Source organism: Electrona antarctica (assembly GCF_951216825.1).
Source record: "Electrona antarctica genome assembly, chromosome: 23".
Classification (NCBI taxonomy): domain Eukaryota; kingdom Metazoa; phylum Chordata; class Actinopteri; order Myctophiformes; family Myctophidae; genus Electrona; species Electrona antarctica.
Window position 1 is genome coordinate 16,855,231 of NC_136804.1, and position 23,737 is coordinate 16,878,967.

Here is a 23,737-nt window from a genome sequence, read left to right on the forward strand (position 1 = left end):
CCTTCTCTTTGTTCTCTCTACGCTGTCTGGATAAAGCAGAACATGGATAAAAACTTTAGAAAAATAGTAACAACAATAACAACAATAGTAACAACAACATTACAATTTCCACAGAGGTATACAGTTTTATTTGAGTTTCCAGAGAAAGAAGGCACTAAAACAAACAGAAAAGCCGCATGGAGAGAGTGTGGGAGATGTAGCTAGGTTCATCTTAACACGCACCTATGTGTATAAACACCCTATAACAGCACACGCATACACACACACACACACACACACACACACACACACACACGCACACACGGTTTTGTAAATGTACACAGTTAACATTAAACTGGCTCCCAGTGGCCCACCGTAGTTGTGCTGGGCAGCAGGGCTGCACCATATCAAGCAAACACATATGTGATTGTTGAATATATATTACCATGACGATATTGCCTCGCGATAAGTAAACAAATACTGAAGTATAGTTTTAATGTTGGTCTGCCCACTTTTGCATGCACACACTGACGAAAGGAAGAAAGAAACAAATGGATTTGTATTAACATTCCAACATAGTTTTGCTGAAAACTTTGCACCAGCTGGCCACAGCCACTATTGAAAATGAATATAGACCACCAACTCAATACAGTTCCTCACTGCTCTGCTTAAAACATTTTTATATTAATCTAAACAAAAACAACCTTTACCTGGAGAGAAAAAGAAAGAAAAAAGAAATACATCTCTTCTGCGATATGTAAAACTCCTTTGCGATATGTATATTATCGCATGTTGATATTGCGATGACAATACATTTTCCTAATATTGTGCAGCCATGCTGGTAAACTCCCAGTACAACAGTAGAAGACTGTGGTTCTACCGGTCAACTCCCAGTCACCAACAGTACAAAGTAAATATTCAATATATCGTCTATTGAATTGTTGGACCAAAACCTTGTATCTCCATATATCGACTCTGTTTTTTTGTAAGATGAATTGCCCTACTTCCTCATACTATACAGTGTCACACAAAAGTAGCAAAAAATAGCCAATCTTTGCCATTTTAAAATGTTGTTTAAAGTGAAAGTGCTTAACTGTGACTGGATTTTATAAATATTGACAAGATTGAAAAGTATTGACAAGAGCTTGTGACTAAATAATAACTACTTTGGATCCAATAATTTTCCATTTCCTCACAATAACGGTTTTGAACATACAAGGTTTCCACCCGAGAGTGTCGACATACAGTATGAACACCAACAGAAACATAACAATGGAGTCATTTTCACTTTATTAAAACAATGAGGTTTGATTGTAGAGCTGCACTGTCCTTCACACACAGAAGTAAATACTGTGTTTACCATTGAGTCTGCACATTCATATACATAAATAATAACTTGAGCAGAAATGCTACTAAACGATGAACCATCTCCTTCTGTACAACAAGAGGAGAGAGACTTTGCAGTTTAACAAGTTTAAGTTTAAGACAGTGGTCCTGTGTCTCTATAGGACAGATAGTGTTATTTTGTCTCAAAGTTTGAGCGTGTTGATCTGTTTATCAGTGTGTGTGTGTGTGTGTGTTTGTTTGTTTGTATGTGTGTGTCTGTGTGTGTGAGAGTTAGGCTGGGCAATTAACCGAAAATATATCAAAACAGATATTTAGAACCAATAACTTGGTTCTAAATTTGGACTTATAACCCAATAATGTGTAGAATTAGTGACAATAGCTGATCTACATGCTCTTATTGACGCTATTTTAATTGGCTTCTAATGATCGTTCATTAATCGTAATCGAGGCAATTTAGAAATAATCTGGAAACTGATTTGAAATCGCCCAGCCCCAGTGTGTGTGCGTGCGTGTTTTGTGTGTATATGGACGACAGCGTGGTTCGGATTGACTCAAAACTAACTTTTGAAACACATGCAGACCAAAAACAAAACAAAACGTGATTCAGAAAAATAAGATTTGACGTTTAAACGGAACTCGGGAATCATGACAATATTATTTATGTCTGATTCTGTCATTGTCACGATCAACCCAAAAACGCCATGAATTGTAGTGTACAGGGAATTAAACGCACACACACACTAGAGCCCGACCAAATTATTTGCCTTTTTTGAGGGTGTCGGCACTGGTTGACCAGAGTTTCTCAGGGCTCTAGAGCAGGGATGGGCAACTTTGACGATGGAGAGGGCCACTATATATTTAAAAAAGATTAAGCTACTAATATAGTAATTAAAGTGGGTCATGTTTGCATGACTGGAATTGTAACAGCCGAAATCACAGTATTCCAATATTAACCTGCAGGCCGCATTAAGTGAAGGTGGGGGCCGTATGTGGCCCCCGGGCCGCCAGTTGCCCATGTATGCTCTAGAGTAAGACTAGAGTCCTTTCCTTTTTCACTCTACTTAAGTACTAAAATTTGCAGAAATTAATCTGCCGTCCCAATTTTGGGAATATCATTGTTGGTGAAGATGTTTAAATTTGATGTCTTAAACCCCCCCACAGCGTCGTGACTGATGAGCTTGTAGATCTTCTAATTTTGAACATTTTGAATAAGGCTGAAGTATTTAAATAACATAAATTGTAGTTAAATGTTCACAAATAGAAACTTCAAAAAAATCTAAAGTAGAAAATGCTACACTTTTGGACAAAATATCGGTCGAAATGCGATCGTTCTGGCATTGGTCGGGCTCTAAAGCGCACACACACACACACACACACACACACACACACACACACACACACACACACACACACACACACACACACACACACACACACACACACACACACACACACACACACACACACACACACACACACACACACACACACACACACACACACACACACAAATTGTACTATAAAGTAAAATATAGTACAAACACACCCACAGGCTTCTTCAAGGTGACATGGTGAGATGGAGTTTTGATTGGAGGTTTCTGGAGGGATGGATGCTTGTGATTGGATATCAGGGCTGTCCGTCAGAGCGAGCAGAGTGATCCCATTGGTCACAGCGGGTCTTTGTAGAAGCCCAGCTTGGCCAAGGACATCTCTCTACGCAACTGCATGATCTCCCAGAACATCTGTTCAACTACACACACACACACACACACAGACACGCGCACACACACAGACAATGGAAGAAGAATGGAAGGAACAAGTTATCATCTTCTTGTCCGAGTTCACATCTAGGTTAGACTTTATGGACAGATGCTCTCTGCCTTTAACCATGAAGCTAGAGGCCTTTAGACCAATAGCACTGTCTAAAGTACAACACTTTTCCTCCAATGTCCACCTCCAGAAGAACGTACTAAGCGAAATGACCCAGCAAGCCAAATGACGTCATGATGACGTTATGATGACGTCCTCTGTTGACTCCGGTGACGTTCAGGACTAGGCCAGATCCCAGCCCATATGGGGATGATCTCATCAGTTAAAATAATATAGCTTATTCTGGGCTAGATCTGACTAGTTATGATATGACTTAAGTTGATCTGGCCTTGATTGGACTCTCTCTGATTCATCCAGGGACGTCCGTTAGTGGGCAGAATCTATGTTCGTTGAAATCAGGTGATATTCTGGGCCAGATCAGACTAGTCTTGGTTTGACTTGATTTGGCCCCAATAGAGACGTCACTAATTCGTCCAGGTCCTGACCGTGCTTGCTGGGGAACAAAACAGTGAGCTTAGTACGTAAGTGGTTTGCACTGAATACACACAGCACCCGCAATATTAATATTAATATTAATATTAATATTATTTTCCATCATCAGTGTGTGTGTGTGTGTGTGTGTGTGTGTGTGTGTGTGTGTGTGTGTGTGTGTGTGTGTGTGTGTGTGTGTGTGTGTCCGTTTCATCGGAGTGGCCAGAATTGAACAATGTCTGTGTCCAAGCCGGTGTGTCCCTGGAGTGGGTGCGGTCTGACTCTGAGACTGTGAGGGTCTTTGACATAATAGGTTGATCTCATAACAATGGACATCTAAACAGTTTACACTGTCTGTGAGAATGTACAAGCATTCCTGTGTCAAACCTTCGATGTTTCAACTCTGTACTGAAAATGTGAAATCTTTGCACATCTCTCTGCTAACACACCAGATGTGTCACAGATCAGTTTCCATTCTTGAAGTGGCCTGCACCTTTGATTCTAGCTTAGAATCAAATACATTAAATACCAGCCGCTCCTCCAGACCATCACAGAGCTAGGCGATAGGTAGAATCTACTTGATCTAATTTACATTATTTTTGGCAGCCTATGACAAGCTTCCAACAACTGCCAACAAAAAAGCTGCTAAACGGCTTGCAAAATTCGGTGCAATCTCTTTTACTATCGGTAGCCGCCAAATATGGCAAAGACGCTGTTCCTTGTACACATGAAGGGTGTGTGGGTATTTGTCCAACATTTACGGCATTTTGTACATCACCTTGTAAATATTTGTGTCCTTATTGTATCCGTATTGTATCTATTATGTGGACATAAATAAATTATTGTGTGTGTGTGTGTGTCTTACCATCTTGTTGTTTGACCAGCCCTTGGTGAATGTAGCGAACATAGGTGAAGAAATTACACACGGACGTAATCTGACACACACACACACACACACACACACACACACACACACACACACACACACACACACACACACACACACACACACACACACACACACACACACACACACACACACACACACACACACACACACACACACACACACACACACACACAGAGAATTAAGTACATCATTCTAATCAAAATGAATAACTTACTCCACCTATGCAGTCGATCAGAGCTAAAGTTATATGTACAAGTATGCTGTATCATTACATACTAGTATATATGCCAGTATGTGGGTAGGGCTGTCACAATTACACATTTGTTGCAATTAACAATTTAATTATTAGTATTTTAGGCATTGAACATTATATGAATAAAAATTGAATTTCCTTTTGGCATTTTAGGCTTCGTAATACAAAATTGAACAGGTGCAGATATGACAATAACTTAAATATACAATACATATTTAATGATTTTATACTTTCAAAAAATGATTGTAGATCTGCTATTGCTGATATTTTTTGAAAAAAAACATGGAAACGATTATGATTATCGTTTATCTGAAATAATTGGCATTAGGTGATTATGTCGTAATTGTGAAAGGCCTATAAGTGTGTGTGTGTGTGTGTGTGTGTGTGTGTACTTACTCTATATCTACAGTAGGGGGAGACATAGTAATAGTTGGATGAATCTCCGAACTTGATTCTGTGCTTACAGGTTTTAGTTTGTCCACTCAGAGCGCACTTCCTGTTTGACAGAAAAGAGGGAAAATAATATTTAATCTTAAAATATGTATGAGTTTAATCACCAATATTATTGAACTAATTAAATACAAATTACTGTGAGATTAAATCAGTGGTTGTCACCCTTTTCAGGCCCAACCCCCCAACCCCCCAAAATAATCATATCGTATAGAACTAGAACAGTGATTCTCAACTCTGAGAGCGTACAAATGAGGCATTTTTGCAATAAAAAAAAACAAAAAAAATGTATATTTTGTTTACTAGAGGTGTTACAGACCGGATTAACACTTCAAGGACCCCCGGCCGCAGGTTGAGAAACAGTGTTCTATTCTAGACAGAACACACCCACAGTTTACAGCATTGGTGAGGTTGCCATGGGGGGGGAAAAGTTGCAGGTAATTCCACAACAAATCTGTAGCATGTTTGGAAGGAAAGGAAGCAAGGAAAGAAGGGAAGGTCTAGCAGATGTCAGATAGGAAAGGAATAGGAGCAGTTAAGGAAGGAGGAGCAGAAGGAAAGAAGCAAAGGAATATAGGAGGGAAAGGAAGGAAAGGGGACGGAAGAAGGGTTGATAAAAAAGTAATGAAGGAAGAAAGTGAGGATGTTAAGGAGAAAAAGAAGGAATGAGGGGATGGATTAAGTGATGAAACGAGTGATAGAGTCAGTGAGAGCAGGCGGCAAGGGGGCTCCACTGGATTTGAAGCCCAGGAAGAGATTGTAAATTCCCATAAATGGCCCAGCAGGTGTCGCTATTTCCTCTCCCGTTGGCTGCAGATGCATTTACTCCATTCAATGAGGTTCTGGCCAGACTTTACACTTGATGTTATGGATACCGGAGTTATGTTATGCTAACATGCTGTCTTCATCAGTGTAGTATGTCAAACTCACCGATGTTATAGTTCATTTCCAAAGTGATCAAATTATTTATTTAAGTAGGCCTACCATTTCAGGATATTGTTTACTAATGAATTACATTACGGTACTTTGGTGTTTAAACTTTTAGCATTCCTACTTCATCTAGTGTTAACTCTAAACAACTATCCTCTCCTCCCTCTCAATTCAATGCAATTTCAATTAAGGTGAAGTAATACAAAAATGCACTAAAACGCGGCAAGTCGGAAAGCTGGCGAGTTCTCCGGATACCGATTTTATTACCATAGTAAACTTGTTTTCAATTACTAGTTGTAAAGTTTTTTTTCAATTATCATGCTATGCGTTTCGTGAATATTATGCTCCCATAATTTTAGCACGTTTCAAGGGCTTCAGCCAATAGCAGTCGTTTCCGGGTTGCTTTTCGGAACCGGGTGTTCCAAGATGGCTTCATAACGGGTCCATAGAAACCAATGGGTCACGTCACTATTATCCTCATCCATATTCTTTTGTCTATGTATGAGTGAAGCAGAGATGGAGAGAGAGAGAGAAAGAGAGAAAGGATAGACGACTTACGTGACAAGCTCAGCCCATCGAGCACTGGAGGAACGGAGAAATGGGAGGGAGGGAAGGAAGAAAGAAAAAGAAAGACAGCCGGTGATGGAGAGATGACCATGAACGAGTGAAGCCAGGAGGACAAAAACATCTGAGGGGACAGGGAAGAAAGAGACAGACAGAGAGAGAGAGGAGAGCGACAGTATATATTGTGTGTGTGTGTGTGTGTGTGTGTGTGTGTGTGTGTGTGTGTTATCTCATCATACCTCAGTGCATCCATTATGAAAATAGAAAGTACCAGCACAGTACCACCCCCGCGGCCACTTGACGCACTAGGCGTATGCCCTGTGGGCCGACCAATCAGCTATCTGCGTGCCGGTTGTGGGGGGGGCAGTCTGGGGTGATTTTTTTGACCCAGTCGAGCTCTGCCCACAACTAAGGACTAAGTAATCTCCTTATTCAGTAATTCAGCATTAAAACAGAGCTCTGAGGAAAATTAGACTGTGTGTGTGCGTGCACATGCGTGCGTGCGTGTGCGTGCGTGTGTTGTATGGACATACTTTGGTCCTCCACACTCCACAGCCGAAGCCTTAACGACCGGTAGGGGCTGGAATCCAACTGGCTCAACACTCAATGTGTTCAGCTCTACAGCTTCTAGAATGATTGACCCCAACTACACACACACACACACACACACACACAGGAGGGAATAAAGCAGAATATTTGAGTGATTTCTTGTCTCGGAAATAGCCGATTTTCAAGATCACATTTGCATTGTAAGCTTTTTCGTCAAGTGATTATTTTATTGATTATATTTTGTAAGCGATTACACCGATTTATTGTTGCATCCATACTGCGAACACCAATTGTTTGTTGTAACGCTCATCAAGCGCACACACACACACACACACAGTCACACACACACACACACACCTCTGTCTTGCTGAAGGTGAGACAGGGGGAAATGTCCTCTCTGTAGATTCTGTCCAGGAAAGGACAACTTCTGTCCATTGTCGGGTCCTCCTTCCACAGTTTGAACTCACAGAACAACTGACTGTCTACCTGCACAGAGCAGGAGGGAGAGAGACAGACAGACAGACAGAGTATACAGATCAAGTCAGAGGGAGTGGTGATATTTAACACTAATTACAGTATGCTAATGATGTGTATACACATCTTTAGAATCAAAATCACGGGGTACCTTGGACGTGTATAGGCATCTTTAGGTCCTTTTTATTGATATCAAACCATATTATAAAATACTTTTTTTCATTTTCTTTCCTTCTTCAGTGATCCTAGGCCGGTTTCGCGCTTGCTCACTGCCGTTCACTTTCTTTCTTTTTTGTGATTAGTATTTTATTGGTTTTTCTTTTTCAGACACAAACACAACACACACAATACCAGTAACAACAATACAGAACAAACAAACGAAGACAAATTTAAAAAAAAAAAAGAGTTTGACACAAATCGACAGTCACATTACAAAAATAAAAAATAAAAGTAAAAAATAAAAATAAAAAAGACACAACTAGGAGGGAAGGAAGGGGAGGGAGGCTGTGTTCTTCTCGATAGAGACATATATGTGAGCCGTTCACTTTCTTGTTTACGGGCTGACAAAGGTTGCTCAGAACTCTAAATCTACGGCGCTCTCCATGGTTTTGATCATAACGGCGATCGATGTTCTGTGGTCATTTCTGACTTCAGCAAGCACCTCGTTTGGAATATTAATGCTTCTAGAGAGACATAAGAAGAGGTAGAGTGAGGTACTAAAGGAAACTTATGCCTCCCGGTTTTGGGGGGTAATGGAAGGCAGGGCTTGTCAGAGTAAAATCTGCCTCATCTGCGTGGCGCTCTAGTGCCTTTATTATGAAAAATTCCCTGGCAAAAAAAAAAGTGTTAAAAATGTAGACTGTTTCAGCTTATACTGCGCTTCATGCCAACTCAGCAGACCTCTACAGGGATCAGTTAGCAAGGGATAGATGTTGTTATGCCAGATGTTTGGTATAAGAAGATGTTTGTTGATTCATCCCCACACATATATCTACCCGTTCACCTGCCAGGAAGCCCCCACTGGTAGGATGCAGAGCCTTTGTCCTACTCCTCCTGCCCACCAATCCCTGCTGACAGGTGCCACCCCCCAGCCAGTAAGAGTACGTGCAGTGACAAATATCGCCCTCACTGCCAGCCCTGACTTCGTGCCACGCTGCACTGCGAGCTTCGTACATCTGATATTTTTGAACATTTGTAGAATTAGTCTCAGGTCTTAATGGGGTTAAATGCCATCAATTTAGTCGTCTTGGCATTGAGCTCAAGGCAGATCTGCCTCCATTTCTACAACCAGTAGTAGTAGTTCCCTTTATTTCTCTGCTGTGTCCGAGACTAGGGCGATGTGGTCTGTGAGAAGGGGGCCAGGGTATCACGCTGAGGGATGCCCACGAGGATCTCAAACTCTTTAGTCTACCTCCATCGCCATCTCTTTGATAGGGGTGTGTGTGTGTGTGTGTGTGTGTGTGTGTCACTCATCTCTTCACATTACCCATATTGCTTCTGCTATTGATATACTGCCCACATTTAGATTTATATCCAGGGTTTGATATAGGAAAAAAATACAAATACGTGCATGACTGTGTGACTATGTGTGACTGTGTGCGTGCGTGCGTCGTACCTCTCTACAGTCTCGTACTATGGGCTCCGTGGCGGAGGGGTCTGGCTGTGAACCCACTACAGCCGACGATGTGCTTTTGTTCCGGCCGTGGCCTTTCCTGAACGGGGCCTTCATGATGGATCCCCCTGGTGGTAGCTCGGACACAGGAGAGCCAGGCGAGGACAGCACCAACGTCTTCAGTGCCGTCACCTCCGCCTGGAGGACGTCGATCTGACGGGACGGACACACAGACAAGACAGACAAGACAGTTAAAAAAAAAAAGTTTTAAAATGTTAGGAACAGACGAGTGGAGAAGAGATCCACTATAAGTAGACAAGTTATTTAATGATGGGAACTACTACTACTGTACTAGCTGTTAATGAGCATCATGGCATCCTCAATTCTGCCTCCTGTCTTTTCATCAGTGCCAATGTTTCCAAGCCGTGGCTTGGAAACATTGGCGTGTGCTATAATGTTTTCACATACAGTACATATTTTAGGCACTTTTGAGATAAAATAAATATACATTTTATTTTGGCATCTATCGTTAGGTATGTCCATATTGTGACCACGGATATGCTCTAAAAGCGTGAAAAACATATTTTTCATTTCACCACGTAATTTTATACTTTTTGTCGCACAATGGTGTTGTGCAAACATTTTGAAAACAGCTGATCTACAAGAAAACCGCCTGCAGCGAATGTATTGATAAGAAAGGCTGGATCAATGCAAGTAATGTGAAAAATGTCATCATACTCAGCTGTATCGATTATTTAGCACAGCAGTGGGGTGATTTGTAGTGTGTGTGTGTGTGTCACCTTTCCCTGTGCTTCCTTAAGTATTTTCTCAGCGTTGGCCTGTTTCACGTTTGCCTCTCTGACCATCTTATGCGCTTCCTGTAACACACACACACACACACACACACACACACACACACACACACACACACACACACACACACACACACAGACACACAGACACACACACACACACACACACACACACACACACACACACACACACACACACACAGAGAGAGTAAGCACCGAAGCAATACACAGATAAAGTACACAGCGCGAGCACACACACACTTAGCAGCACACCAAAGAGAAATACACAGAACACAGTATTCAGATACAGCACACACCAAAGGAATGCCTCATGGACGGATGAGTGTTAAAGAGCACCAACTCAACGAGTACCTTACAAAAGCGATGACGTATCTCTCTCAACTACCTCCTCTAATATAACAAAATATATTGTGTTTGATCATAATATGAAGAGACATATACACGTATTTTCTAATCAAACCGCAGGGGTGCCTATGGCGTGTATAGGCGTCTTTAGGTTATTTTTAATGATATCAAACAGGATCGCTGAAATCTATTTTTAATTTAATTTTTGGCCTTTTCTTCTTCAGCAATCCTAGACATGTTTCGCACATGCACGTCGTTCACTTTACTCGATATTCCGTCTTAATTTCTGACATAACCTAGCATCTCGTTTGGAATATAAACGCTTCTAGAGAGACTTTAGATGTGACAGCACGAGGTAGTAATGAAAGATTATTATTATTATTATTATTCATTTTTCACCAAATACATATACATTTTGGGGTCCATGACATGAAAATGTTTAAATAATTAAAACATTTGGAAGTAAGCCCAAAAAACACCAAGAAAACCCCAACCCACAACTACCAATATTTTATAAGCGAGCGAGTAACGTTAAGTTGAGGTCTAAGGGGTCCGTGACCTAATGTATGTAGTAATAGTGAGAAGTAAGTAGTAGTAAGTAGTAGTAGTAGTAGTAGTAGTAGTAGTAGCAGGAGCAGCAGTAGTACCTGGAACAGTGATGCGGTCAAGTCTTCTAACTCCTGCTCTAGCTGGACTCTGACTTTAGACAGTTTCTCACACTCCTTATCCTTCAATAATAACTCCTTAGAGCACACACGCACACGCACACACACACACACACACACGCGTACACACGCACGCACGCACGCACACATACACGCACGCGCATACAGTAGAAGCATGGACATATGCACAATGGGGGAAAAAAACAGAAACAGAAAATATAAATAAATTCAAGGTGAAGAAATAAAATCATAGAAATTAAACATGACATGTTCTGGAGACAAAAAAAAGCCAACAATATGACCATCAATATGATAATCAAACATTTTTATTAAGTCTTTTTTGATCAATGGTTTTGGATTGTTAGTTTTTTCTTTTTATACCTATTAGGATGGTTTTATTCAAGATGAAATTGTAAATGGACTGTGTTTTGTGGGTGGGTAAACGAATTGTATCCTCCACACTGCCTTTTTAACCATCACCTGGTCCTGATCTGACTGTGATCTAACCCCTCCTATCTGCTTGACTTCATCCAACATATCCAATTCATTCTTTCTTTCCCATGTCCGTATATATACGGACCCTGACGCTAGGGGACGTCATATCCCAGGTCCGTATATATACGGACCCCAATGTATACTCCGTCTATATAATGGTTGAGTCCCACGGCGGCTTTTGACATTGGTCCGGTTGCTATGGCAACGCCCCACCGCTCCAGCTATGGGATTGAAAATATAATCACTGCAGTTGAAAGTAGGATTTTCAAACGTCCATAAGTCAGAATCCAGGAGAGGTCCTTGGTGGATCTTCTGCCATCCAAATTTCGGATTTAATTTGTGCCTTTGTACCACGACGCTCCCACCATGTAAAAGCTTCTGACGAAAGGTAAACAGTGTGTGCTTGTGCCAATGATACTCGAGTGTGTGTAGCGAGTGTGTGTGGGGGGCGGGCAAACTCCGACTTTTAAAGTGAACGCGTATGGTGGCACCTGGAACTGGGATTTATTATTTATTAACAGCTAGCCGCAATAAATGAGTTAATTAGTCCAATAAATGTATGCACAAAAAAAATCACATGGAAGCGACTGGCAAATCAGAATTTGAAATCTGACACTGGTCTAAGGCGGTATCGACGGTATGTCACTATTTTAATGTCCACACATATTTGTATTCCGTTGTTGTTGCTTAATAAAGACAAAGTGCTGATCATAAAAAATATTCTTTCTTATTTAATAAAAAGTAAACATTTGAAGACCACTGAAATGCACATTTCAGACTTTCTCATACATTTGAAGGCCTTCATTCATTTATTTTATATCTTTTATGACAGACACCCTGGCCTGCTGTAATATACGATAGCATAGATGAGATAAATAGTTGTATACCAGAAATATAGATGTAATAAAATGCTCTAATAAGTTACTTATAACATAATATATTATTATTATGGCGTCTGTGGCCCTAATACAATTGGAATGACTGCAAACGACATTGAAACTGACCACATTGGTATTTGGTACCCTTGAGTCGTTGGTGAGCCTTGATGAGAATACAGACCCCCACAAACTGTTTTTAGATCGTTTTGAAATTTGTCTTAGCTTTTTATTTGTAAGCCTTATGTAATTCACTTTTTTTTTTTTTTTTTTTCCTGATCTTCTGATGTATTGTGATGTTTTTTTTTTTCCTCCTATATGATATTGTATTATTCGACGACACTGGAAAAAGAGTTTGATTTCGAGAATAAACAAAACTTGAATGAATTATCTCATAGTACTGTCTTTATATGTAATTTAAATGTTTTCTGACCCCTAAACTGGTCTCTTTATAGAACCGTTATGATAAACAGCAGCATTATTATGCATGATAAATCATATATTATCATAACAATTATAATGAAAAGAATAAAAATAATATGTAAATGTCAAAATAAATGACAAAAATAAATAAATAAGTTGTTTCAACATAAAAACAGAAAATAATGTTAACATTGCTTAATGGGTAGTGATTATCCATAGCAGAAACACACTCACACACACACACACACTCACAAAAGTGCAAACACGCATATTTGTCTGGAGCCTCACTGCTACTAGGTGGTGTGTACAGTGTGTGTAGAGTGTGTGTACAGTGTGTGTGTGTGTGTGTGTGTGTGTGTGTGTGTGTGTGTGTGTGTGTGTGTCTTTCAACACCACCACGGAGGCAGAGATCTCCCTCTCCAACTCTCTCTGTGTAGCGCTCTGACACTCTGATGCACTGTTTACATAACTTTGTCCTTCTTTGTAGACGGACGCTAACTTAAGTGCTCAGCGCGAATGGCGCTTAACTCAGGCTTTGGGGTTAAAAATGTCAAAACCATAAAAGCTAAAAACGGCATCCATAAAATTGCTTAGCTAAACATTTTGATGCCATCAAGCGTAGTAGTAGTAACGTGTGTGCGCGCGTGCGTGTGTGTGTGTGTGTTACCCTCTGGGCCTTCTCTAGCTCCTCCCTCAGTCTCTCGTATCCTCTCTCCTTGACCTCCATGACCGAGGGACTCCTCAAACCACCTGGCTCCTCCCCCTCCTCTCCAGGCAGGAGATTGGCCCCGCCCTCTGCTGCCGCAAGCTCCCCTTCCAGCCCGGGGACACTGTTGGGGAGCGGGCGTGGGAAATAAGAGCGGGAACAACACCTTTTCCAACCATTTAAACCCTATAGTGGCTGAAATGAAAGATGATGCCGTTGCCGTTCAGAGTGCTAGTAAGCTAACAAGAACCCACGTGGATTAAACACAAGCTTATATATGATATGAAAACCATGCATCGGTGACTTAAAACAATGTACACACTTTGGAATTACGTTAAACATGGAACAACCGCAGCATTAGGTGAGTAGTTCATTGTCTCCACCTGGCCGAAGGCATGGGGAGAGAGTATGTTTTGCACTCCGTCCGTGTGTCCGTCCGTCCTTCCGTCCGTCCGTTACCAGCTAATCTCCGGCACCGTTAACCCGGTCGATGCCAAACTTCGCACACACACTCCCTGGATGCCAACGATGAACCTCTGCCCCACATTTTCCAGAACGGCCTGTTATAGCGCCACCATGAGGCAGCTTTTCACATTTTTTACCTAAAACTGCACCGATCTGCGTGAAACGTTGCATGCACACTCCCTATAGGCCAAGGACAAACCTTTGACCTGCATTTTCCGCATCTGCCTTTTATAGCGCCACCAGGAGGCCGACTTTTGTAAAACACATTTTTTGATATTACTCCTCCAGATTCTGTCCAAAAATCTCACAAATCGTTACACAGTATCTCTATGGTCATGTGCTCAAGTCGGATCTGTCCGATATTTCATATTCCATCCTAATTGGCTTTCACAGTTTGCAAGATTGCCCCGTTTTGAACAAAAGCCTCAAATCATGAACGCAGCATGCAATTTACGTGAAATCTTTCACACATTTTCTTACTAGGCTGAGGAATATATCACACCCTTTTCACATTGGTCTGTTATAGCGCCACCAACAGGTTGATTTTTGCAAAACACATTTTTGGAACGATGCTATGAGTGATATTACTCTTTTTTTTGCCAAACATCTCACAGTCCTATCCTCCTGGTGGAGACCTGTGCCCAGAAGGGCACTTTTTCTAGTTGTATCTGTGTTGGAGCACCTCAGTGCCGCTGTAGAGTTCATGTGCAATCTCTTCCTGCTAAAGTAAACGCTGTGTGCACCAAGCAAAATGTCCAGGTGCTCTCTCCGTTTTGTTATTTTATTCTATTCTTCTAGCTCACCTTCCATTGTGTCGTGGGGTGGAGTAGACGGGTTGTGTGGGCAGCTGGTCAGCTCTCAGCGTGGTGTGGGGGGATGGCGGGGGGCCGCCCAGGGAAGAGGTGCGGTACAGCGCGGTGGGGGGTGCGGTCTGACGGGTGGGGGGGCGATGGTCTGCTTGGTTCTGGTAGATAAAATCACACGGGTAAACAATGATCAATTTCCAGATTTCAGTTAATTCCTTTACGAACAAGGTCATTAAGTCAGGGGTTCCCAAAGTCAGTTGATGGGGTCGCAAAACTATTTTGGGTCATCAAAAATATGACAAAAATAAATGTACACACAACAAAATGAATGAGTGAAATACAATGTAAAAATGATTACAAATACATTTTAACCATAATTGTTACAAAACCCCTACATAGCCCGGCCTATAGGCTTAATACATTACATTTGCGGACAAAATGCTCACCAAACGTTTATGTGGCGTTAGGTTGGCTGAAAGGTTTGGGAACCCATATCTTAAACTTTAAGAAAATTACAAAAACTTTCCTTTTTTTGTCACATCCCTTATCCCTTTAAGGCTTAAAGGGAGTAATTTTTCTTATTTCTTTTTAGGTTTTCTGAGCTCAATTGCACCCATAAAACCTGAACTTTTAACATGCAGTAGATTTTCTGTGGTCTGGGGTTTTCTGGCTCAAACAAGTGCTCTGGTTTTCCTGTAGAGTGTGATGTAAGAGCCAGCAAATCCCATATATGACAATGAGCTTTGCCAGCAGATGTCACTGTTTTGCCTGTTTTCATTGCAGCTCAAAAGGCTTCCAAACCCCAGAGAAAACTCCAGACCACAGAAGATCCACTGAATGTTCAAAGTTCAGGTTTTTTGCGTGTAATTGAGGTCATAAAACCTAAAATAAATGAAAAATGAATGTCATGAAACCTTTAAGTGATAATGGAGGTTACCATGCTGTAGGTGTAGTAATTTATCTGTAGGTTAGTTAACCTGTAGGTCAGGTGGTAGTTTACCTGTAGGTCAGGTGGTAGTTTACCTGTAGGTCAGGTGGTAGTTAGGTGGTAGTTTACCTGTAGGTCAGGGGTAGTTAGGTGGTAGTTTACATGTAGGTCAGGTGGTAGTTAGGTGGTAGTTTACATGTAGGTCAGGTGGTAGTTAGATGGTAGTTTACCTGTAGGTCAGGTGGTAGTTAGGTGGTAGTTTACCTGTAGGTTAGATGGTAGTTTACCTGTAGGTCAGGTGGTAGTTAGGTGGTAGTTTACCTGTAGGTCAGGTGGTAGTTAGATGGTAGTTTAACTGTAGGTCAGGTGGTAGTTAGGTGGTAGTTTACCTGTAGGTCAGGTGGTAGTTAGGTGGTAGTTTACCTGTAGGTCAGGTGGTAGTTAGATGGTAGTTTACCTGTAGGTCAGGTGGTAGTTAGGTGGTAGTTTACCTGTAGGTCAGGTGGTAGTTTACCTGTAGGTCAGGTGGTAGTTAGGTGGTAGTTTACCTGTAGGTCAGGTGGTAGTTAGGTGGTAGTTTACCTGTAGGTCAGGTGGTAGTTAGGTGGTAGTTTACCTGTAGGTCAGGTGGTAGTTAGATGGTAGTTTACCTGTAGGTCAGGTGGTAGTTAGGTGGTAGTTTACCTGTAGGTCAGGTGGTAGTTTACCTGTAGGTCAGGTGGTAGTTAGGTGGTAGTTTACCTGTAGGTCAGGTGGTAGTTTACCTGTAGGTCAGGTGGTAGTTAGGTGGTAGTTTACCTGTAGGTCAGGTGGTAGTTAGGTGGTAGTTTACCTGTAGGTCAGGTGGTAGTTAGGTGGTAGTTTACCTGTAGGTCAGGTGGTAGTTTACCTGTAGGTCAGGTGGTAGTTTACCTGTAGGTCAGGGGTAGTGGGTGAAGCCAGGTTCACTTCATGGAATCCTTCCAGAGGTTCAGTGCTCTGACTGCTGTTAGCCATAGCAGCTGTAGTAGATCATCATATACTCTGCATAGACGCAGAAAATGTAATAATTGTAATAATCATACTAATAAATATTTTAAACAATACTGCAAAATGAAATTTTAATGATATGGTATTGAAATCTTATGTCCATTTAGCATTTAGTAGTATATTGCTATTAAAGTAGCTATAAGCAATAATGTCAACATTTGAATGACCTTTTTTCTTGGTATTCAGACAAAGCCAGCAATGAGTAAAACGCTCCCAAAAAACACTCTGTGGCCACAATCTGCATTCAAAGATTTGCCTCGTCATTGGTCAGAAAAAACAAACAATCAGGAAACAGTAAAGTAGACCAATGACAAAGCTTGAATGCAGATTGTGGCCCCTAGATATATCACAGAGACTATATACTTTTGTGAGCGTCTTACCCTTTACTTTGCTGGCTGTCTGAATATAAAAAGAAGTTATTACATTTTTTAGAAATACTGAAAAAATATTGCTTATAGCAGCTTTAATGTTATCGTTTGTTTTGTAGGTGTTGGCACCATGTCATGTAATAATAATAGTTAACATTATCAACAAAACAATTGACAAACAGAGTGGGCATCATGTAGCAGTTTAATATAACTGACCATGGTTGTGGCTGATCCAGGTACACACCAGTCTGACAAGCAGTCAGCAAGACCACTCACATCTGAGTGAGAGAGAGAGAGAGAGAGAGAATTTTCACTTTTCAGTCACGGTTAGCTGTGTGTGTGTGTGTGTGTGTGTGTGTGTGTGTGTGTGTGTGTGTGTGTGTGTGCGCACGCACACGCACGCACGCACGCACATTGTGCAAAAACACAGATGGTCAGGTAGTACAGAAACCACACACCCACAATAATCCCTCTCTCAAAGTGCTTTATCCACTTCAATATTTCTGATCTACAAGCTCCAATGCATCATGTGTCAACCAGTCCCCACAGCTGGTTTTAGGGGGGGAACCCCCAAGATCTACAAGTTTGCTTGAAGACCCCCGCTGTTGTAAGTCTCTGTTCTGCTGATCTAGGATCAGATGCAGATCACTGTTCTACTGTTGCACTGTACATCTGTGTTCAACAGAGTCAGATGACTGTCAGCATCCCACCTGTCAGCTACTTCACCCAACCAATCAATGCCCTCCCTGTCTGTCTGTCTCCATGGAGACCCGAAGTAATCCTACACCCGGAGGGATTGTGGGTAGGGATCGGGTTACATCCAGCAGCCTCCAGTCCACAAAGCCTTGTTCCCTAATTTAACTAAACCGTTTCTATGCCTCCTGTGGTGATACAGAGATATTCAAGGTCTTATATTAGAATGTTGCAGCAGCATAGCAGCCATAAGATATGCAAAAGTATTACGATGATGATGATGATGATCATCATCACCACTATGATTAAGGCCTTGGCCATTGAACGGTCTTGGTCATTGACAATGGCTCTCGGTTCAACTTTATCTTGATCTTCATATAATTGGTCCTCCTCACTAATTAGCCCTTCGCCAAGTCCCTCCCCAACCCGTCCTTGTCCAATAGCAGCGAGGAGACAGGACAAGCCGTCCTTCTCCCCCATTGAGATGCATGTTATTGTTAAATGGATTTCTCCATATAAATAATCAATCATTTCGGTAGCAAAACCTTAAAAAAAAAAGAACACCCGCACACCGTCTTCAAATGCAGTGAAAAAACTTTAATAGGGAAACAGCAACGTTTCGGCCTATGCAGCCTTCATCAGGCTATCTTTGTAGCAAAACCTTCAAAATGTCTTCTAAATCTAGTCAACCAGGCCTGCAGTAGGCTATGCACTGGACAAATGTGCATGACATTATTTAAATAAACTAGAAATACGAGGAAATGACAGAGGGAGAAATCAACTTTTAACGACTCCGACCGGAGTTTTCATGTTGCACGGTAAGACTACGGTCATTAGTAATATTGCCACCTGGGTGGGTCAGTCGTGTAACTTTCTCGACGTTAAGCTGTGTAAGTAAGTAAGTACATTTTATTTATAGAGCACATTTCACAGACATCATAGTCACAAAGTGCTTCACAACAATAAAAACAAAACATGTCAATGGTAGCAATAGTAAATAATAAGAATAAAAATAATGAGAATAAAGCAAAGAAAAAGAAGACAGAGCAAATGGAACTGGTAAAAATCAAGAAATCAGTACAGCACTATGTTGCAAAGGCCTGTCTAAAAAGGTGGGTCTTTAAATGCTTTTTAAAAAGGTCCACAGATTTCAGGTGGTCCGGGAGGTTGTTCCATAGCCTAGGGGCGAAACTAGCAAAGGCTCGATCACCTATATCACGGGGGTGCCTGGCCATGGAGGGTTCTGTGTGTGATGACGACAAGGATTTTAAAATTAATTCTATACTTTACTGGGAGCCAGTGCAAGGAAAACAAGATGGGTGTGATGTGGCAGGATCTCCTGGAGCTGGTCAGCAATCTGGTCAGCAATCTGGTGTACAGTATGTGTTCAACAACACAGCCAAACAAAATAACACCGACAGCTATGAGGTGTCGAAAGCTTGACCTGCATAGCAACAGTTCCTAAACTATTTGGATTGGCATTGGACAATCGCTTTTTGGGGTGAGATTTAACAAAAAGCTAATTCTCATTATAAGATTAAGATGGGACCAATTCTGTCTACTCACTCTTATTGGTGGTCAATGGACAGTTCAGAAACCTGCCTACCAGTGACATCATCCAAGCGAATAGAAGCCACATCCTTTCTCTTCCTGGAAAATTAGCATGCTGCACCTGCTGCGCTGCACCCGCTTTGGATGTTATCACCCCTTAATCAAGAGAATGTTCGTTATCACCTTAGAAATACCTTAGAAATACCCCCAGTATGTGATAATCAACATACTGGGAAATCCGGAAGTGAAACTATGGGAGCGCTTGCTTTTTGTGTCAATGACGGAGGTGGCCTTGAGCCACGTGAGGCACCGCCGAGCGAGGCGCTAGCTGAGCCAGTCGCCGTGCAGAGCGTTGTGACGGCCACCAGAGACGACTCTGGTGACGGCTCTGGTCGGCCACCAGAGCCGACCAGCGCCATCCGAGTTACGTCCCGATAGGCAGAGAATAGTAAATATTAGTAGCCCCTAGTTTCCATGCCCCGACAAATTGCGACAATAGAGTTGGAAATGACACGTTCATCAGGGGGAATCCTTGACCAGGCTGTCTGCAACACCCTGCATGCGTGCAGTCCAGGTGAACACAGCCAAACACCACAATGTCTAGTATGCCAGTATGGCCATATTGGCCATATTCCAACGTCCTGATAACGGTTGATGCATATTTAATGCAGTGATAACGGACGAATCCGCTGGCATGCTATAAGCCATTGTTCTTTCATTATTAAAATAAAAAACAAAAAAAAACTATTTTACAAAAACGAAATTGAAATCTTGTTTGAAATGACCAAACCTGCCTACTGATGATGTCACTGGTAGACAGGTTTCTTAACGGTCCACAGCCGTATACAGAAACGGTGCCATCTTACACTGAGCATTAGTGAGGACGAATTATATGAAGACGAGGCTGAAAAAGGGTGACGTGGTCCTTTAAGACGGTCTAATAACCTGGTGTGAGGATTCAGGGAGGATCAGTTCCACAGGCTGCTGGCCGACTGGCCGTGCCTCAAACGTCTGGAGGACCGTTATTATACTAGTTGTTATTCACCCGTGTGTGTGTGTGTGTGTGTGTGTGTGTGTGTGCCAACAACACAGATGGTCACCCACAATAACCTACCTCCACCTCCACCCCCCCCCCCCCCCCCATACACACACACACACACACAACTCACCTCTCTCTCTCTCTAATAGCAGAGAGAATCCTACGCATTGCAATGCGGCACATTGTGAGCTTGTAGATCTGCTATTTTTGGCATAGAGATTTGGGGTAGACGGAAAAAAGCACTCCCCAATACTCTCAGAGAAGGCCCCACCCTCAAAACCGCTCTCAAAAATTTAAAACCGACCTCTTCAATAAAGTATAATGGCGTTCACCAGCTAACTGCACCCCCCCCCCCCCCCCCCTGTCACACCATTCCACTGTTTTTATTGAATTGATTCGATAGTCTAGGCGTTTTCATAGTGTAAAGTCTCCTCCTCCTGTAAAGGGTCTTTTTGGGTGCTTAGAAAAGCACCGTATACATTTCAGATATTATTATATGTAACGTGCCATGAGTCCATGATATAACTTTTGTTGTGATTTGGCTTTCTATAAATAAAATTGGCATGACATTCTCCATCCATACTCATTTGAATTCCTTCACCATCAGATCCAAAACACATACAGATGCACAGATGATTTCTATGTTGTTTGATGCTTAGCTTTTTGTACTTTATTTTTTTCTGTAAAGCACTTGTGTCATGAAAGGTGCTCTATAAATAAAGTTTAGGCTATTATTATTACTTCGCGCACACACACACACACACACACACACACACACACACACACACACACACACACACACACACACACACACACACACACACACACACACACACACACACACACACACACACACACACACACACACACACAGGTCACGTGCTTTTCTATCTTATGACTAACATGATGATCAGAAGGAATGGGGTGTGTGTGCGCGTGTTCATTATCACCAGACACCATAAAGTCAGTCTATCTATCTATCAAGGGTCTTCAAAGTTTTTCAGGCCACGCACGGATCCCTTAGCCGAGAGAAATATGATGTAAAAAATGAAGCATTAAACATTTTCAGATTTCATATAGCTTCATTCATACTAGTATTAAAAAAATGCACATACAGTGCACAAAGACCCGCACACCGCCTGCACTTACAATATGAACACTTTTATTAGTATCAATATTTCGGTCAAAGATCTTCTTCAGGCATCTAATGGTGCCTAATTCATTCACAAGTCGACCACTCCCGTCATACAAAAAGGAAAAATTGCACTCTTGACAGGGAGGGCCCCATAAAACTATAGGCTACACACTAGTCTGACTAGTCTGCTGTCAGTCATATGGGCTATGTGCTTAATATTGTTTTGTCAGCCAAGCTTGTTTGTTTGTATTGTGTGACATTCTTTGTATTGTGTGACAATCTTGGCCAGTTATTTCTGGTAAAGAACTGGCCAAGTGAGGTCTCAATGGTTTTACTGGTTATGTGTCATTTAAAAGGTACATATTAGTATGTAGCTTTGCCCAATGTTTACATTGTTGTATCCATCATTATCATCAGCAGTCATCATCAGCCACTGGAGTAGTGTTCGAAATCGATCTCGCTGTATTGTGGTGTTTTCAATGTTTATTTTGTTTTTATTGTGTATTATAGGGTGCCTGCGGTCAAATGCATATTAATTTGTGGGTCCTTCACATGAAAAAGTGTAATAACAACCCGAGTAGTGACCCAGTCAGGCTGACCATGCAATAACAGTTATAACACAGATATAATATGGTCCTATAAAACACACCTCTAGCCGTGACATACAGTAATGACAAAGGTCACCATTCACACCCACAATATTGTGTTTGTGCTCAAGAAAAGCTAAACTAAATAAATGGCACTATAAATGTTTTATTTATAGTGGCTGAGCGAGCAGGCTCTTAGGTTTCCCTCTATATGCTCATTAAATGAGACTCGCAGACGGCTAACATTAACGTTAGCCAACTGTGCTGTGCTTTTCATGTGACATTTTTATTTTATAGCAACATAATGCGTTCAGTCATGCATTCGTTCAGTCAGTCGCTTTAATAGCTGCCATTCGTATTTAAATGCTGCGTTTGGTGACGTGACACTTGGACATGAAAGATGAATGGGGACGCTCTCTCTCTCTCGGCTAGCATTAGCTGTCAGCTACAGTAGCAGAAATGAAATGACAGATGTCACATGCAAACTAGTGACCCGTGGAACTCGGTCTCCAGCGGGGCTTTAACAAACGACTCGTTTGATAAACAGCGACTTCCGGAGTCCAATAATTCAACAAGTCACCAATGTCGGTGTAACATCACACACACAGACAGCAGCTTTCTGGTGCTAAACCAAGCTATAAAGGCCAATTCATACACACATATTTAAGATGCATATTGTACTGTAGTATGCGCGCACGCGCGCGCACGCACGCACGCACACACACACACACACACACACACACACACACACACACACACACACGGCAACGTCATAGCTGTCAACTCACCTGTGTCTGTGTGCGTTGATGATAATCAGCTCGGATGATGTTTAATGTAGGTTTTAACTGTCTTCGGGTAAAAGCACGAGCATGCAACAACCCACAGAAACACACAGGAGCAGGATCCTGTTTGCACACTGGACTGGAGCCGCTTGTATTCCAACAGCAACCATGACACTGATGCTGCGTTCAAGTGCTGCCCACAACTTGGTGGGAAACAACAGCACCGATACACCAGCAGATGGTGCGTTCACATACCACGCCACAAACCTGGAAAGAACACCAATTAAATGGTGCGTTCATGTACAAGCTGAGAAAGAACATAAATACACTTTTGAATGGTGCACCGTGCACAGTCTGCACAGATGGACTGGTTTAGGTCCAAAGGGACTGTTCCGAATAAGAAGGTCCTTCACTCAGCCTGTGTCTTGGGGAAGGTCATTTATATCGATCTGAGTTGGCGATATAACCATATCGGATATATAAAAGAAACCGGTTGGTGGCAGGGCACTCGGATAAGCAGAAGGGGGCAACAAATAAGGATGCCAACTGTCACAAAAAGAAACAGAAAGTACAGGAGCTGTGGTCAAAGGTGATGGCACAATGTAAAATGCGATGGGTGTGGAGTTGACAGCGGGTACCACGA

At 41.9% G+C, this 23,737-nt stretch overlaps 1 protein-coding gene across 2 annotated transcripts; it reads right to left on the reverse strand.

Annotated features, from left to right (window-relative positions):
• Positions 1 to 111: 111 nt before the first annotated feature.
• Positions 112 to 23,282, reverse strand: rab3ip (RAB3A interacting protein (rabin3)). 2 transcript variants are annotated; one of them, XM_079493869.1, is made up of 14 exons: positions 23,101 to 23,282; positions 17,524 to 17,585; positions 16,823 to 16,933; positions 14,980 to 15,140; positions 13,673 to 13,835; positions 11,195 to 11,290; positions 10,170 to 10,247; positions 9,373 to 9,582; positions 7,641 to 7,769; positions 7,268 to 7,380; positions 6,729 to 6,752; positions 5,187 to 5,286; positions 4,493 to 4,562; positions 112 to 3,076 (listed from the first exon to the last, which is right to left on the reverse strand). In XM_079493869.1, the coding sequence occupies exons 3-14, from the start codon at positions 16,904 to 16,906 to the stop codon at positions 2,994 to 2,996; spliced, it is 1,311 nt and encodes a 436-aa protein (XP_079349995.1). In that variant the 5' UTR covers positions 16,907 to 16,933; positions 17,524 to 17,585; positions 23,101 to 23,282; the 3' UTR covers positions 112 to 2,993. The 2 variants fall into 2 exon arrangements, with proteins under 2 accessions (XP_079349995.1, XP_079349996.1); XM_079493870.1 differs by lacking the exon at positions 6,729 to 6,752.
• Positions 23,283 to 23,737: the final 455 nt, after the last annotated feature.